The sequence below is a fragment of the Ailuropoda melanoleuca genome, chromosome 8, assembly GCF_002007445.2.
Source record: "Ailuropoda melanoleuca isolate Jingjing chromosome 8, ASM200744v2, whole genome shotgun sequence".
Classification (NCBI taxonomy): domain Eukaryota; kingdom Metazoa; phylum Chordata; class Mammalia; order Carnivora; family Ursidae; genus Ailuropoda; species Ailuropoda melanoleuca.
Genome location: NC_048225.1, coordinates 127,214,887 through 127,230,248, shown reverse-complemented (window position 1 = coordinate 127,230,248; position 15,362 = coordinate 127,214,887). Strand labels below are relative to the sequence as shown.

General features: G+C 59.5%; 1 protein-coding gene across 2 annotated transcripts; it reads left to right on the top strand.

Annotated features, from left to right (window-relative positions):
* Nucleotides 1-2,159: 2,159 nt before the first annotated feature.
* Nucleotides 2,160-15,024, top strand: BCAN (brevican). Of its 2 annotated transcripts, XM_034667428.1 has the most exons (14): nt 2,160-2,282; nt 2,806-2,915; nt 3,506-3,877; nt 4,170-4,344; nt 4,597-4,724; nt 5,205-5,498; nt 7,488-7,721; nt 8,224-8,868; nt 12,099-12,206; nt 12,774-12,932; nt 13,465-13,547; nt 13,866-14,010; nt 14,267-14,457; nt 14,730-15,024. In XM_034667428.1, exons 2-14 carry the CDS (start codon nt 2,825-2,827, stop codon nt 14,835-14,837), a joined length of 2,733 nt encoding a protein of 910 aa, XP_034523319.1. In that variant the 5' UTR covers nt 2,160-2,282; nt 2,806-2,824; the 3' UTR covers nt 14,838-15,024. The 2 variants fall into 2 exon arrangements, with proteins under 2 accessions (XP_034523319.1, XP_011232718.1); XM_011234416.3 differs by lacking the exon at nt 2,160-2,282 and having other exon boundaries at nt 2,605-2,915.
* The last annotated feature ends 338 nt before the right edge of the window (nt 15,025-15,362 follow it).

Genomic DNA, 15,362 nt, shown 5'->3' with positions numbered 1-15,362 from the left:
CCCACCCCCACCCACCCCTGCCCCACAGCACTGCCAGCGCCTGAGGCTAACTCGGCACCATCCACCTTACAGACCCTGAGCTGGGAGGAGCTGTAGGCGCGGGCTGTGACGCTGCTAATTGTATTACTAGTTGTGCCTCCGATAAATAGGACTATTTATGCATTTCTATAGCGGGTCCTGCAGGCCCTGCTAATTCCTGGCTGCTGTGGTGTGGGTTCGGGGTGCTGCTCACACGGCCACTAAGGGGACAGTGACAGCTTCCCTCCTGCTGCCCCTGCTGAGTACTGGAGCCTGGTTCCTATGGGGCAGACCTTGGACTGCCAGCAGGGGGGCGGGGGGGCAGCATGGAGATGGTGGGTGTTGGGTGTATGTATGCATGTGCACACACACACACACACACACACACACACGGTCTGGTCTTGATCTTAATCCTTTGTGGGTTGGATCTATGAAGGCTATAAGGCAGCTCCTGGATGTCTGCGGTCAGGCAGGAATGATAACGTAATAAGAGGGAAGTTTTCCGAGCAGCTTGGGAAACGCAAGGCAAGGGCAGAAATCCTGGAACTGGAGCAGGAAAGAATGAGCTGGAGAGAGGGATGCTGTGGCTTCAGCGGAAGGGACAGGAAGCCTGCCCTGATGCCGAGCTGTCCAGGTTAGAGATGGAGAGAGTGTCCTGCTCAGGAGGACGGCAGACCGGGGGGGGGGAGGGGAGAAGGCCAAGGCTCCCCACCCCAACCCCAGGTCTGAGGCTGGTGCCCGATGAAGGGATCCCTTAGTTTCCCTAGGACACCTAGCTGCACCAGGATGGAGCTAAGGCCCAGGCTCGGTGGGACTGGCAGCGGGGTGGGGGGCAGGGTGGGTGTCTCCGATCATGAGAACCATGTAATCCAGGCATCCTCTTGGCCCCTCCGGCCAGTGACTCCCAATCCTGGAGGTGGAGGTGGGATGACCCCCATATTCCAGTGTGGCCAGGTCTTCGTCAGCATCAGACCTTCTCCCTTCACTCCCTCACCTTCAAAAGAGACGTGAAAGGGGTCCAGGGTCTGGGTCCCAGAGTGGCTCCAAATATATGGGTTTCTGGGCCGCCTGTCAGAGAGCTGGGACCCAGGTCTGTGAGCAGCTCCAGCTCCAGCCCGAAGAGAGGGGAGGGAGGACGCCAGAAAGGGGCCTGGCCCAGGACCTGGCACAGCTCAAAAGCAAGGCAAACAGTCTGCCTAGCACCCGGCAGGCACTGGCTGCTCGTGCCAACTGGTCCCCCCTCCTACCCCAGAAAGCAGTCCTCCCAAGTGCTCCCATGCCCAGAGCTGCTCTCCGCAGCCTCTGATCTGGCCCCATCGAGAGAAAGACCCTAGACATCTGACTCCTGCCACTCCTTCCCCAAGTCTGACCCTGAGGAGATGAAGCCCAGCTGTGGTGGGGGGAATGGAGTTGTTGTTGGTGGGGAGGCATTCCAAGGAGTATCTGAGATCCTGGGGAGAATGTGGGAGAAGAGAGAAATTTCCCAGCCGCTCAGGAAGGGGCAGACATGCACGAAGGCAGAGTCTGAAAGGGCAAAGAAGATGGAGGTTGAACAATGGGCCTGGAGCGGGAATGAACCTGATCGCTAGGAAGTCTTGCATATAGTCTAACTTGCATCCCTCCTGCTGCACCATTGGCCTATTCCATGCCAGACCTGGGTCTTCATGCTTTTCTACTAGCCTGATCCTTACAGATGTTGGACACTAGCTCTGCAGCCTTCCCTCCTGCAGGCATATTGATTGGCCTGGTACCTGACTTAGCTTTGCTGGGGACCAGGGTCAGCCCTATCCCTCTCTGGCTCCCATTTCTCAATGTCACCCCCCCCCATCCCTCCTTGTGAGAGTATAAGTGCTTTGAGATCTTCAGAGGACTATTCTGGGTTCTCAGAGTGTCTGATAGCCAAGGGCAGGAGGGACACGGCCCCTCCCACTTAGTCTCACCCTCCTTGAGCCCACCCCCCAGCCTAGGGCTGGAGTGGGGGAAGGGAGAGGCTGGATGGAGGCCAGACTGGCAGAGACAGGGGCTTTGTCCCAGCTGGTTTCTGAGCCAGGAGATCCGGTGGGAAAGCCCGTGCCAGGCAGAAAGGAAGGCTGGGAAGAAGAAGGGAGAAGGCAGCCAAGGAGGGGGTGGAGGATGCTAAGAGTAAAGAGAAGACTTTCCTTATAAGTAACCATGGGGTAGGGGGAGGTCAAGGAGGGGTAGGGCTAGAGAGAAGTTACGCATTGCCCAGGTTCAGTCTAGGAGGCCCTCCTGGAGGAGGCTAGGTGGGTATGGTACTCGGGGAGGAAGGGACAGGAAGGGAATGTTGGAGGGGTACTAGGGGAGGAGGAGGCTCCGGGTTCAAGGAAAGAGTCTGGCATGGGAAGAGTACAGGGCATTGTTAAGTATAATAGCACCCACCACTCATGCTATAAGCATTTATTGAGCTCCTATGGTGTGCCTGGTGCTGGGCATCTGTACAGGGGTTTTAGGATAGAAAGCGTTCTAAAGCTTGGTAGCCTCATCACAACCGCGAAAGTGGTAGTAATGGTTCTCCTTCACAAGTCAGCAAACAAAGGCCCAGACTGGTTAAGGAACTTGCCTTAAGTCACACAGCAAGTTGACTAGAGCCCAGGTCTTGGCTCCTGGGAAGAATCCCCTGGTGGGGAGACAGGATCAGAAACAAGGGAGTTAACAGTAAGGTGGGGACAGTGGGCTTTTGGCCACGATATGTGTGAGTCCACACGGATGTGGTCGGGAGCCAGGGAAAGTCCATCTTGAAGTCTAACCCTGCATTTCCTCCTCCAGTATCCCCACCAGCCTGAGCATGGCCCCACTGTTCCTGCTCCTGCTGGCAGCTCTGGCCCTGGCCCAGGGCCCTGCGGCCTTAACTGATGCCTTGGAGGGGGACAGCTCAGGTAAGCAGCCCCACTCAGGGTCACTGTCTCTGTCTCCTCTATCACCCCTGTGGAAGGGGGTGGCCTTGGAGGACCCAGGGAGAGAGAGGATTGGGAACACTGTGGGGAGAGGTCTGGTCTGGGACACTTAGAAATAAGGGATGAGCTGTGGAATCTGGGTAAGGCAGAGAAAACCTGGGAGGAGGGCCAGGGAGGGCCAGTAGGTGCACGGCTGCTGATCTCTAGGGTACCGGACCCGTGGAAGGGGCTGGGAGGCAGGAAGGGGTAGAGTGGGGAGAAATCCTGAAGGTGAGTCTGAGGGAAACAGAAGGGAAACTTTGAGGCCATGGCTGGAGGACCTGGGGACCAGGTTAGACCTGGGGTGGGCCCCAGGGGTCCTGGGGTGGTACTGGGCCACTCTCGGGAGGAACTGACCAGGAGACTTGGGTTTAGATCTGGAGAGGGCCTGGGGTGGGCCTGAGGTCCTAGAGGCAGGCGTGCAGGGCCCTAGGGGTGGGCGGGCAGGATCCAGGGGCAGGCTTGGAAACCGGGTGGGACCCTGCGGACCCAACCGCCAAGTTCCAGCCGCCTGCCCACTCACCCATCCACAGAGGACCGGGCCTTCCGCGTGCGCATCGCGGGCAACGCGCCACTGCAGGGCGTGCTGGGCGGAGCCCTCACCATCCCGTGCCATGTTCACTACCTGCGGCCGCCAGGCCGCCGGGCCGTGCTGGGCTCCCCACGGGTCAAGTGGACCTTCCTGTCCGGGGGCCGCGAGGCCGAGGTGCTGGTGGCGCGGGGGCTGCGCGTCAAGGTGAGCGAGGCCTACCGGTTCCGCGTGGCGCTGCCCGCCTACCCGGCGTCACTCACCGATGTGTCCCTGGCGCTGAGCGAGCTGCGGCCCAATGACTCGGGCATCTACCGCTGCGAAGTCCAGCACGGCATAGACGACAGCAGCGACGCCGTGGAGGTCAAGGTCAAAGGTGAGGGGCAGGACAGAGGGAGGTTCTCACAGGGAGGGAGCCCGCAGTCCCAGGGGGAAGCAAACACACATGGAAGGCACCCACCGAGCTGGAAAAGGAGTGAGTAGATACAGGCCTTGGTTACCTCCTTTCTCCCTTCAGGTGGAGGAAGTCCTACTCCCAGTCTAACTTAAGCCCCTCATGCCGTAGAGTGAGCGCAATTTGGACTTGACACTCTGTGCAGGGGAGTGACAAGGAGGGTGAGGGGAGGACAGTGTGGGGCTCCGCCTTAGGGCTCCTCTCTGCCCCCCAGGGGTCGTGTTTCTCTACCGGGAAGGCTCTGCCCGCTATGCTTTCTCCTTCGTGGGGGCCCAGGAGGCCTGTGCCCGCATCGGAGCCCGCATCGCCACCCCGGAGCAGCTCTACGCCGCCTACCTCGGGGGCTATGAGCAGTGTGACGCTGGGTGGCTGTCTGACCAGACCGTGAGGTGGGTGGGGGGCTGTGGACCAGGGGCTGCTAGTTGTGTCTGAGGTGGCGGTGGGCCCTGGTTTAGCAGGGGACTGCCTGCTGTCTCAGGCTAGCCATCCAGGGCCTCCTGCCCCCGGGCAACGAGGTTGGCCTGCCCCGGGGGGTGTCCCTGCAGAACCAGGAAGAGAGCTGGCTGCGTTGAAAGGCAGAGTGGTTTAGGAGGGGCATCCCTGGAGGGCTCCCTGATGAAGGTGTCTGTACTCGCTCCCAGGTATCCCATCCAGACCCCACGAGAGGCCTGTTATGGAGACATGGATGGCTTCCCTGGGGTCCGAAACTACGGAGTGGTGGACCCGGATGACCTCTATGACGTCTACTGCTATGCTGAAGACCTAAATGGTGATTGGGGGTGAGGGGTTCTCAGGTTAGAGCCCCTTCTCCAGTGCTGCCCAGAGGTCCTCCTGGGGCCTCTGCTGGACCTATTGTCCCTCATGTGTCCGAGCGGGCATCCAGGGGGCATCCAAAGAAACAAGTCGGTCCTGCCCTCTAAACACTGTCCTGGACGCAAGCTCACGGCCGAAGCCTGGGGCAGGTGGCCAGAGACGTTTGACTCTGCAGCCACTTGCCGTGCGTCTCCCCACCTCTAGCATCTCTGGGCCTCACTTTCCTTCTTCACAGTTGAGGAAGTGGAGCCAGGCCCCTCTGAATAGTAACGTCTATCCCGACCTTCTACCTGAGCTTCGACCCTGAGCGGGTAGTCAACTCCATGTCACCCATGCAGAGCCTGAGGCCCAGAGAAGCCAGCCTGGGATCTCTGCGGGGGCCCAGGGTGGAAGGGGCTCCCAACGTCCTGGTGACCCAGCCTCCTCTGCCCTCCAGGAGAGCTGTTCCTGGGTGCCCCTGCAGACAAGCTGACGTGGGAGGAGGCACGGGCGTACTGCCGGGAGCGGGGTGCGGAGATCGCCACCACGGGCCAGCTCTATGCAGCCTGGGATGGCGGCCTGGACCGCTGCAGCCCGGGCTGGCTGGCCGATGGCAGTGTGCGCTACCCCATCGTGACACCCAGCCAGCGGTGCGGGGGGGGCCTGCCTGGTGTCAAGACGCTCTTCCTCTTCCCCAACCAGACCGGCTTTCCCAACAAGCACAGCCGCTTCAATGTCTACTGCTTCCGAGGTGAGCGGCCTCCCTGCAGAGGCCGAGCCCACCCCCTCTGTCAGACACCGAGCTGAGCCGCAAGCCCCGGCGCTGCTCCGACGGGCGTTCCTTGGGTCTTTGCCACTTGCCTGAAGGAGCCCTGGGTGATGCTCGGCTTGGTCCTAGGGTTCTCATCCTGGTGATGCCCCTGGCTTGGGCTGTGTGGTCTCGGGGAGTGCTTGCCTCCCTGCGCCCCCTCACCTGCCTTCCCTTCAGCCATCCACGGCTTGCCTGTCCTGTGTCAAAGCCGCCTCTTCCGTATTGGGCAGCTGGAGAGGTTTCCATTTCTGGTCAGCTCATTAGTAGAGCAGAGATGACAGACATTCTCTGAATCTAATGAATGGTCTGCTCCAGTTAACCTATGCTCCAGTCATGCCCTCAAGAGCCCTCATAGGGGGTTCCAGAACCTTCAGCTTGAGGGGGTCAGATCTTTAATGACCACTAACTATTGATGGACAGACACAATTCCCCCCACAGGGAGCAGGTCCTCCAGGACAGTGGGGTGTAGAGATGGCTTTCTCACCACATCTCATATTGGGGGCTGACAGAAAGGCAGTGCCTGGGACCCCCCCACCCCCAGAGGCACAGGGCCCAGACCAAGGGTGACTGACAGTCATGGGGCATCTGGGTCCTCGCCGCACTTGTGAGCCTGCAATACTGGTTACAGGGCTGGAGGCAGAAATGAAAGGAGAGTGCACAGCCCTTACCTTCAGGGAGCTCCTAGTCTGAAGGGGAGAGACACTGCTTCTGCCATGGGCGCTCCCGGTCCAAGGAAAGATAAGATGCCTTGCTCCCAGCATGAGGAGAGACTGAGAAAAAAGCATTACTTCCACTGAGACAGATCTCCAAACATCTTTAGCCCAGGCCAAGGAGCGGTGGGGAAGTGAAGTCCATAGGGAGGCAGGTCCATCTGGGAAGGCCGACTGGAAAAGGGATGATGGTGGTGATAATTACAGTGAACGTGTCTACACACCACTTATGATTGTGTGCCGAGCACTGTTTCAGGAAGACATGGAAAGAGCAGCTGAATGGAGGCGGGGAGAGACAGAATGACCAGTTGGGAACAGGTGGAGGGAGGACAGAGGCGGGCAAGGGCACAGCTCTGCTTGCCTGGCAGGAGCAAGGCCCACTGGATCAGGTGATGGGGACAGGAAGTGCTGTGCTGTCACGTCTGGCTGAGCACAGACAGCCCTCAGGGCTTTTCTTAGCCCAATTCCACCATCGCTTCATTGGTTTCCTGATCTTGGTTCTCTTCTTCAAAGACAAGGTAATCTTTTTTAAAGCTCCAGTTGTTCGAAGGGAGCAGTTCACAGAAGGATGGGGCAGCCCCTCCCCTTGTCCTCCTTCCCTGATGCTGAGACCCTCAGGTGGTGACTGCTGAATGTCCTTCCTGCACTCCACCCTTCAGCTCTCCTGGGTGATGGCCACCTATACCCTTCCATTTCAAAAGTCTTAGAAGCCCTGGGAGCCCTTGCGCCTTGCTCCAAGAGCAGGGTCCCGAGCGCTGAGACCATCGGTCCATCTTTCTGCCTCCATCCCCTTACCCAGGGGACTGTCTCTCTCCTGAGCCTTTCCTGACCGCTCTAACTGAAGCAGTACTTCCCACCATCCTGTCTCCTCACTCTGCCTTTTTGTTCTTTACGTGCTAACGTTAGAATGTATGTTTGTTATTATCTGTAGCTAGGCTCTAAACTATTAGGGCGGGAAGCTTGCTGTCTTTTCTCCACTGTATCCTCAGTACCCAGAAGAATGCCTGGCAGGGCCCCTCATGGGGCCTTGAATAACAAGTGATGAACTCCCGCAGTGCTCCCTGGGTCCCATGGGTCCTTCACAGGAAGGATGAGTGAGAATTGGGGGAGTCTCATGGTCTTTGAGTCCAGCCCAGAGACCGTGGGTCTCTCCCATGGCTGTGTCTGCAGGGCAGAGCTACCTGTCTAACCCCCGACGGGCACTTCCCTCCTGACACAGACTCTGCCCAGCCGTCCGCCATGCCCGAGGCCTCTGACCCAGCATCAGACCCAGCCTCTGACGGGCTGGAGGCCATCGTCACAGTGACAGAGACTCTGGAGGAACTTCAGCTGCATCAGGAAGCTGTGGAGAGCGAGTCCCGGGGGGCCATCTACTCCATCCCCATCGTGGAGGGTGGAGGGGGTGGAAGCTTCACTCCAGAAGACCCAGCAGAGGCCCCTAGGACCCTCCTTGGTAACTGGAGTCCCTTGTTAGGAGAAGTTGGGGGGAAGGTGCAAGCCTGGGGTGCTGCTCGGCTTATGGCTGGCATGATTGTCCTGTCCTTTCTCAGCGTCTCGGTGATGCAGGGCATCTCTCCAGGACTCTCCCAACCCTTGCCTTTCCAGCACATTCCACTCCCAACTCTCTGGGTCTGGGAAGGAGGGTGCTCCCTCCTTTGTTCCCTCCTCCTCCTAACCTACCTAAAATAGACTAGAGAATTTCAAGCCTAGGAGAGATACGACTGTTTTTTCCTGGGCTAATGACAGCTCACAGAGCTTTCTCCAGGTAGTCTCAATATTGCTGCTCAAGTTGAAGGCCTTCTGGTGGGGAGCAAACACAGCTTATCCCAGGGTCAGGCTTTCCCCTGCCCCCAGGCCTCACTCCCCCACAGCCCCTCATTCCTCCCCCTCCCCTGCAGTCTTCCGGTTGGGGGCTGGTGCTGTCCCTGGTGCTGAACCATCTGTGCTTTGTCTAGAATTCGAAACGCAATCCATTGTACCTCCCCTGGGGTCCTCGGAAGAGGAAGGCAAGACTTTGGAGGAAGAAGAGAAATACATGGATGAAGAAGAGAAAGAGGAGGAAGAGGAGGAGGTGGAAGATGAGGCCTTGTCGGCCTGGCCCAGCAAGCTCAGCAGCTCAGACCCAGAGACCCCTCTCCCCACTGAGCCAGACATAGAGGAATCACTCTCCCATGCATCCCCACCAGCAGCGAGTGCCGTCGTACAGCCTGGTGCATCACCACCTCCCGATGGAGAGCCAGACGCTCCCAGGCCTCCAAGGGTCCTTGGACCACCTACTGAGACTCTTCCCACTCCCAGGAATGGGAACCTGGCATCCCCACCACCTTCCACTCCAGTCAGGGAGAGAGAGGTGGGGGAGGAGGCTGGTGGTCCTGAGCTGTCTGGGGTCCCTCGAGGAGAGAGTGAGGAGACAGGGAGCTCTGAGGATACCCCTGCCCTGCTTCCAGCCACACGGGCCCCTGAGGGTGCCAGGGAACCAGAGGCCCCCTCTGAAGAGAATTCTGGAAGAACTGTCCCAGCAGGGACCTCAGTGCGTGTTCAGCCAGTGCTGCCCACTGACAGCGCCAGCCAAGGTGGAGTGGCCGTGGCCCCCTCATCAGGTAACTTTGCCCAAGGCTCTACCTCCCTCTTTCTCCTCCTTCCCTTTCTCCCCCTGAAGCTCTGGGTCACATGACCTATGGTCCTTTAACCCCCATTTTCCCAGCCTCTCCTGTCCTTTGCCTTCATTCTCTTGCACACCTCTACCTGTGGGTGCCCAGTCTTGGATGCCGCACCTGTGACTTCCATCCCGCTCTCTGATGTCTCACCTCATGACCCCCAACTTCATGGCCCCACCCTATGACTCTGCCTCACCACTGACCACCTGGGACCCTTTCCTGCCCTAGGCTCTCCACCTGTGACTCGCGGCCCCACAGACCACCCCCATCCTCAGGCACCGTAGGTGCCCTGGGTGCCTACTGTATTCTTCAGGGCCCAGGCCCCTCTCCTGCTGCCCCCTCCCCATCCTGTGTGCCATCCCCTTCAGCCACCCCACTGATGTCAGGCAAGCCTTGGATTCCATCCCTGCCCTTAGCCTCTGGGATCTAGGAGAGCCCTCATCCCCACAGAGCCTTAAGCGACTACTTCTGTGAAGTATTTTTTCGACTGTTTCATGGAAAACAAGCCTTGGAAATAAATCTCTATTAAACCACTTTATAACCAAAACTCTGGCACCCTCTGTCTCCACCCCCAGCTGTCTGCCCTCTTCACTCCTTGGATTTGTGTTGCGGGCAGCTCTCTGATGCTCTCCTTCGCGCCCTAGCTCTCCCTCTCCTCTCTCCCTTGCTCTCTGCGCCTCTCCTCCTCCTCCTCTTCATCCTCAGCGTGCCCTCTCCTCTCCTCCTGTCTAACACGCTCACTGGTCCCTCATCCTCCCCGCTCAGGCTCTCCTCTGCCTTCCTTCCTGGCCTCCAAGAGCCCAGATCTGACTGTGCAGAGGAGTCACTGTCCCTTAGCCCTCGGGGCTGCTGGGAGTTGTGGTCCCTCAATCCTGATGGGGAGAAACCTCTGCCAGCCTGAGAGTGTGTGCGTGCATTTGTGTTCATTTCTGGCCCATCCTGATGGCTCCCATCTAGAGCCATACATACAGACTAGTGATGGAGAAGGTCGTCTTAGTGTAGAAGCCCATCCCTGGCAGCCGGCTGCCCCAGGATCCCGTACCACAACTCAGCAGGGGGGTGGGATCTAACTTTCATCCCACTGCCCACAGCCGCCCCCTCCTGCACTGACCCCTGCACTAATGACCACCTCACCCCTCGGAAGAATGGTCTCACCCTCCCTGAACCCAAAGGATCTCAAAGTCCTTAATGCTGGAGAAGACACAAACCAGGAGGCGAGGACGGAGAGGAAATGTAGCGGGGAAGGAGTGGGGAGTTAGGTTCTGGGGTCTGAGAGAAGCCCACCGACTGAGGGCAGGTTGAGCTTCCCAGTGGAGATTCTGGAGAAGGCTGGGGTCCTCCCAGGCCCAGGACTGCCCTTCCTAGATGGTCCAGGGTGGGATAGGGGCCCCTGCATCACACCCAGGCTCTCCTGTTTCAACCACTGGCTCCCTGCCCAGCTGGCCTCAGAGTTCAGTGCTGTGTGGGTCGGGAGGGGGTTTGGTGGGAAGGGAAGTGGCAGTGGAAGTCTCTGCAGTGTCTTAGTTACCCCACCTGGAGGCAGAGGGATGTCCTCTGGCCTGAGATTGCAGCAGCAGGAAAGAACTTTCTGGGTGTGTATAATAGTTGGCCCTAAGAGGGGGAGGAAGGAAGAGCAGAACGTCTCAAGAGGAGTTCCTTCACCTCTCCTCTGTCCGTCCTGGGTCAGGTTCTGCCACTACAGCCAGGGGAGAGACCTCTTGGCCTGGGTGGGGAACCAGGTTTGGAAGCCTCCGTCCCCCAGGAGAATGTGAGGATTGAAGGGGCTTCAGGACACCTACCTTCTGTGGGGCCTGGTGCTTAAGGGTTAATAAAACACCTCCCTCCCCCTTTGCCCAGGGAGCTAGTGTTAGCAGCTTGGAAGAAACTACTGGGGGAAGGGAGATGACAGAGTGGGGGTGTTGGAACAGCTGATTCATTTCACCCCAAAGAGCTAGGTCATTCCAGCAACATTCTTGGAATCACCTCCAGCTTCTCCTCCCCCTACCAGGCAGACGGAAGCACAGTGGGCCTTGCCCTTGGCTGCTAGGGGTATGGCATGGTCTGAAGAGTCCCACTGAGGGATGATTTCCCCTCCCAAGCTGAAAGCCCAGCCCTTCACTGTCAGTCTGTGGGGCCATCTTCCCCTTCCTGGACCAGAAGGAGTGAAATCTGCCCATCCAGCACCCAGGCCTGGACTAAGGGCAGCCACCTCCCATCCCAGGATCCAGAGGGAGAGAGTCCAGAGGAGAAGGCAGGTGACCCAGCCAGACAGCAGATGGCAGGCCTTCAGGGTCGTGTATCAGTCTAGGAAGACTGCCTGGAGGAGAAGGGAGAGAGATGATCAGAGGGTTTTCTAGGCTGGGGAATGTGCAGAAAGCCCAAAGTGGAGGAGAGTCTGGGGAGATAAGAAGGGGAGGTGAGAGGCTGCACGGTGTTGAGAGAGTGCGAGGAACAGGCACTGCAGGACAGTGGGACCCCCGCAGCTTCAAGGGGGTGGGGGAGCAATTAGGGTGTAGGGTGAGGAAAATACGTTGGTTCTTCACCGTGATAGTGCTTCCCATTGGTGCTTCTGGGGTTGGTTCTACCCGGTAGACAGCAGGACCAATAGCTGCCCCCCCCCACCAGGTCCTAGAAGCCATAAAGGACCGGCCACAGCTCTCTGCTGCTGTGGTGACTGTCCTCTCTTCTGGTTTCACCCAGCCCACCTAAACTGTACAGAACTGTGCAGGGCCCTGGCCCCAAGACAAGGGGGTGGGGGCTAACCTCCAGGCCCAGAGAGGTAAAGTGACCTGCTCAATGTCACTCAGCAGAGCCGGGAGCCAGATGAGAGTCCAGGCCTCATGATCCACAGCCCAGTATCTTTCCCTTTTGTGCGGTTGAGTCCTGAGGGCCTTCCTGGCCACATTCCCCCACCCCGTTACGCTGGGCCCACGCCGGTGGCCGTGGCAATGGCCAGCACAGGGCTGAGTTGATGCTGAAGAGGGGGATGCTGAGGAGGGGTCAGCGTGGGAGAGAAACCCAGAACTTAGGGCTGGGCTGACTGTAAGGGGCTATGACAGCTCCCAAGACAAGGAGATTGGGGCTGTGGACTCTACTCTGAACCTTCTCCTGGGGGGCTCAGGCTGCAGAGCTGTGCTCCCCTGCCCCCCCACCTCACTTCTCTCCCCCCTCAGGTGACTGTGTCCCCAGCCCCTGCCACAATGGTGGGACGTGCTTGGAGGAGGAGGAGGGGGTCCGCTGCCTGTGTTTGCCTGGCTATGGGGGGGACCTGTGTGATGTTGGTGAGTGTGTTGAGGGGCATGGAGGGGTGGTAGATCTGAAGCCTGGACCGTGCAGTGTGCCAGCTCTGCACCCAGGAGGGAGGGCACTGCTTTGGGCCTTGTCATTAACGAATCTCCATTTTGGGCAAATCACATAACCTCTCTGAGCCCTACCTTCGATTTCCTTATCTGTTAAATGGAACCACACATACCTTTCTCAAGTGGTCCCGCAGAGCAGAGCGAGGAGTGTGTAGCATACCCCCCGCATCTGGCAGGCGGTCCCAACTAGCCAGTTCTCTCCTGGGAAGAGAGGAGGGCACAGCCCTTCTCTAGGACGGAGGATTGCGGAGACCCAGACCGGGACTCCAGCCCTGTCGTTGGTCCCTGGCGCTCAGAGGACAAAACCATCAAGGCCCCCGCACCGGGACCCCTCGGGGCTCCCCCTGACCCCCATTCCCTGCCAGCCCTTGGGCACGGGCCTCCTGCCCCTAAGACCCGCCCCCTGAGGCTGCTGCGGCTGGAGGCGCCCAGTCCCTTCCAGGGGACGTGGCCCCTCTGGCCTCAGTGAGCCACCCCTCTGTGCCCCAGGCCTCCGCTTCTGCAACCCTGGCTGGGACGCCTTCCAGGGGGCCTGCTACAAGCACTTCTCTACGCGGAGGAGCTGGGAGGAGGCGGAGACCCAGTGCCGGATGTACGGCGCGCACCTGGCCAGCATCAGCACGCCCGAGGAGCAGGACTTCATCAACAGTGGGCTGGGGGCGGGGCTGGAGGGGACGCTCATCACCTGCTCTCTCTCACTCATTAACCGATCATTAATCGTGAGTGTGTGAATTAACTCCCTTTTCCATTAATCGGGTACGCCTGACTTGGTTTACTTCATGCATCCATTCCCGTTTCCGTCCTGCCTGCCTCCCGCGTACTCCACACGTGCTGGGTAGCGGGGCTTCAGCAGGACCGGGCTGAGGCTGGCGCAGGAAGTAAACCTGCATCAGCCCGACCAGCGGCCCCTCCCCGCCTCCATCTGCTTCCCCGACTGTTTTCTGGCCCTTTTCTGGCCCTGCTGACATTTTTCTTCTCCCCACCCCTTCCACCCGCCCCGGGCCCTGCCTTCTATCCGTCCGCGGGCAGAGGTTGGACGGACCAAGAGGAAAACAGGGAAGCGCGGGCTGGGTCTGGCGGGAAGACTGCCCCCCCGCAGGCCGCTGGTAACGGGGAGTGGCGCCACCTGCTGGCAGCGGGGCTCACTGCACACCTGCGTCCCCGCGCGCTTCCTCCCCAGGTCGATACCGCGAGTACCAGTGGATCGGGCTCAACGACCGGACCATCGAAGGCGATTTCCTGTGGTCAGATGGCGTCCCCCTGGTGAGAGGCTCCACCTGCCCCTCAGCTGGCTAGGTCGCCTCTTCCAGCACCTTCTGCCCTCCACCCCCAGTGGCTTCATCCTTCGCCCTCCTTTTCCGGCCCGTTCTCAGTCCCTCTTCTCCCTGGTCCGGCCTCCCATCCTTGCGTTCCTCTCTCTTCCCATTCTCCCTCCCCCCAAAGCCCGAGACCTGTCCTTTCACCTCCTGGGCCCCCATTCCCCGTCCCCCTTACCCCCTGTCTCCTAGTGCCTCTCCCACCCTCCTCAGGTCCTCTAGGTCCACTCCTCCCCCTCACCCCTCCTCCACCCCGTCCCCCCAGCTCTATGAGAACTGGAACCCTGGGCAGCCTGACAGCTACTTCCTGTCCGGAGAGAACTGCGTGGTCATGGTGTGGCATGATCAGGGACAATGGAGTGATGTGCCCTGCAACTACCACCTGTCCTACACCTGCAAGATGGGGCTGGGTGAGGCTGGGCAAGGGGGAGGAGGGGAAGGCCAAGGGACCCCTGACTGATGTGTGTGTAGAAGGAGGGGGCAAAGCTACAGAGGAGTCAGAAATGTGTCCCAGGCCATGGGCAAGGGGGAGATAACAAATGAGGTGGGTCCACTAGGAACCTCTGCTCTTTTTTTGCATCATGTGTGACCCTCCCCCCATCCCGATTCTGGGAACTGTCACCCACAGAGCCAGGCTCCCAGTTCTTGATTGTGTCCCCCCTGCAGTGTCCTGTGGGCCTCCACCAGAGCTGCCCCTGGCTCAAGTGTTTGGCCACCCACGGCGGCGCTACGAAGTAGACACAGTGCTTCGTTACCGGTGCCAGGAGGGGCTGACCCAGCGCAACCTGCCACTGATCCGCTGCCAGGAGAATGGTCGCTGGGAGCTCCCCCAGATCTCCTGTGTGCCCCGCAGGCCTGTGAGTGCCGGGAGGATGCAGGTGGGGGGCTGCCCTGCCTGCCCCTGGCTGTGTGACCTTGCAGCCATTGCTGCCGCCCTCTGAGGCAACGGGAAGGAGGTGGGTGCTCTGGGGTCCCTCTCAGTGCTGGAGTCTGAGAGCACTGGCCACCCTCTGGACTCTGAAGGGCTGAGCCGGGGCAAGGGTTTGGTGAGATCATAAGCCCAGAGGGCTGGCTCTGAGAAGAGACGCTAGGAGGAGCCCAGCATAGAGGGTGTGTGTGTCTTTCCCAGGCTCGAGCTCTGCACCCAATGAAGGCCCCAGAAGGACATCAGGGGAGGCTACTGGGACGCTGGAAGGCACTGCTGAGCCCTCCTTCCAGTCCTGCTCCGGGTCCCTAGAGAGCAAGGCCTTCAACACTGCCACCCTCAGCACTGCCCTCCCCCCACCCTCTTCTCATCGCAGGAAGTGACAACAGGAGGGAGGTGGAGCTGGAGTGCAGGTGACAGCACCTGAGGGGTTCGTGGGAAGTACCTGGGCAGCCCCAGCCTAGACTAGACCCTCCCACCCCTACCCTGGGCCTCAGGTTTACCCCCCAGGGCCTCAAGGAAGTCCCTAAGTGCCTCAGCTGCCCTCTCCTTGCCAGCCATCCTCCATTCCCCTGGGGGACACTTGGCCCACTCACTCTCGGATTTCCAAGGGAATGGGTTTGCAGGATGGAGTGCCTGCGTAACCAGCAGGAAATAAAGCTGCATTTGAGCACAAGCTGGTTTGATGCTTCTGTGTGGGAGGGAAGGAGAGGAGAGTGAGGTTGGGCCGGGCCTCCCAGGGTACTGACTAGCTTCTGAAGGTCAGAGTGGTCCCCAAGATGTCAGTGGGGAGAACAGTGCTGGCAAGGAATAGCAGCCCAGTCAGATTTATGGAAC

What these genes read in the sequence shown, in the direction of transcription:
- BCAN (XM_034667428.1), top strand. Translation starts at nt 2,825, where the DNA reads ATGGCCCCACTGTTCCTGCTCCTGCTGGCAGCTCTGGCCCTGGCCCAG. An exon ending in CGTGGAGGTCAAGGTCAAAG is followed by an intron (nt 3,878 to 4,169) that starts GTGAGGGGCAGG and finishes TCTGCCCCCCAG; the next exon opens with GGGTCGTGTTTCTCTACCGG. An exon ending in CCTGTGTGCCCCGCAGGCCT is followed by an intron (nt 14,458 to 14,729) that starts GTGAGTGCCGGG and finishes TGTCTTTCCCAG; the next exon opens with GCTCGAGCTCTGCACCCAAT.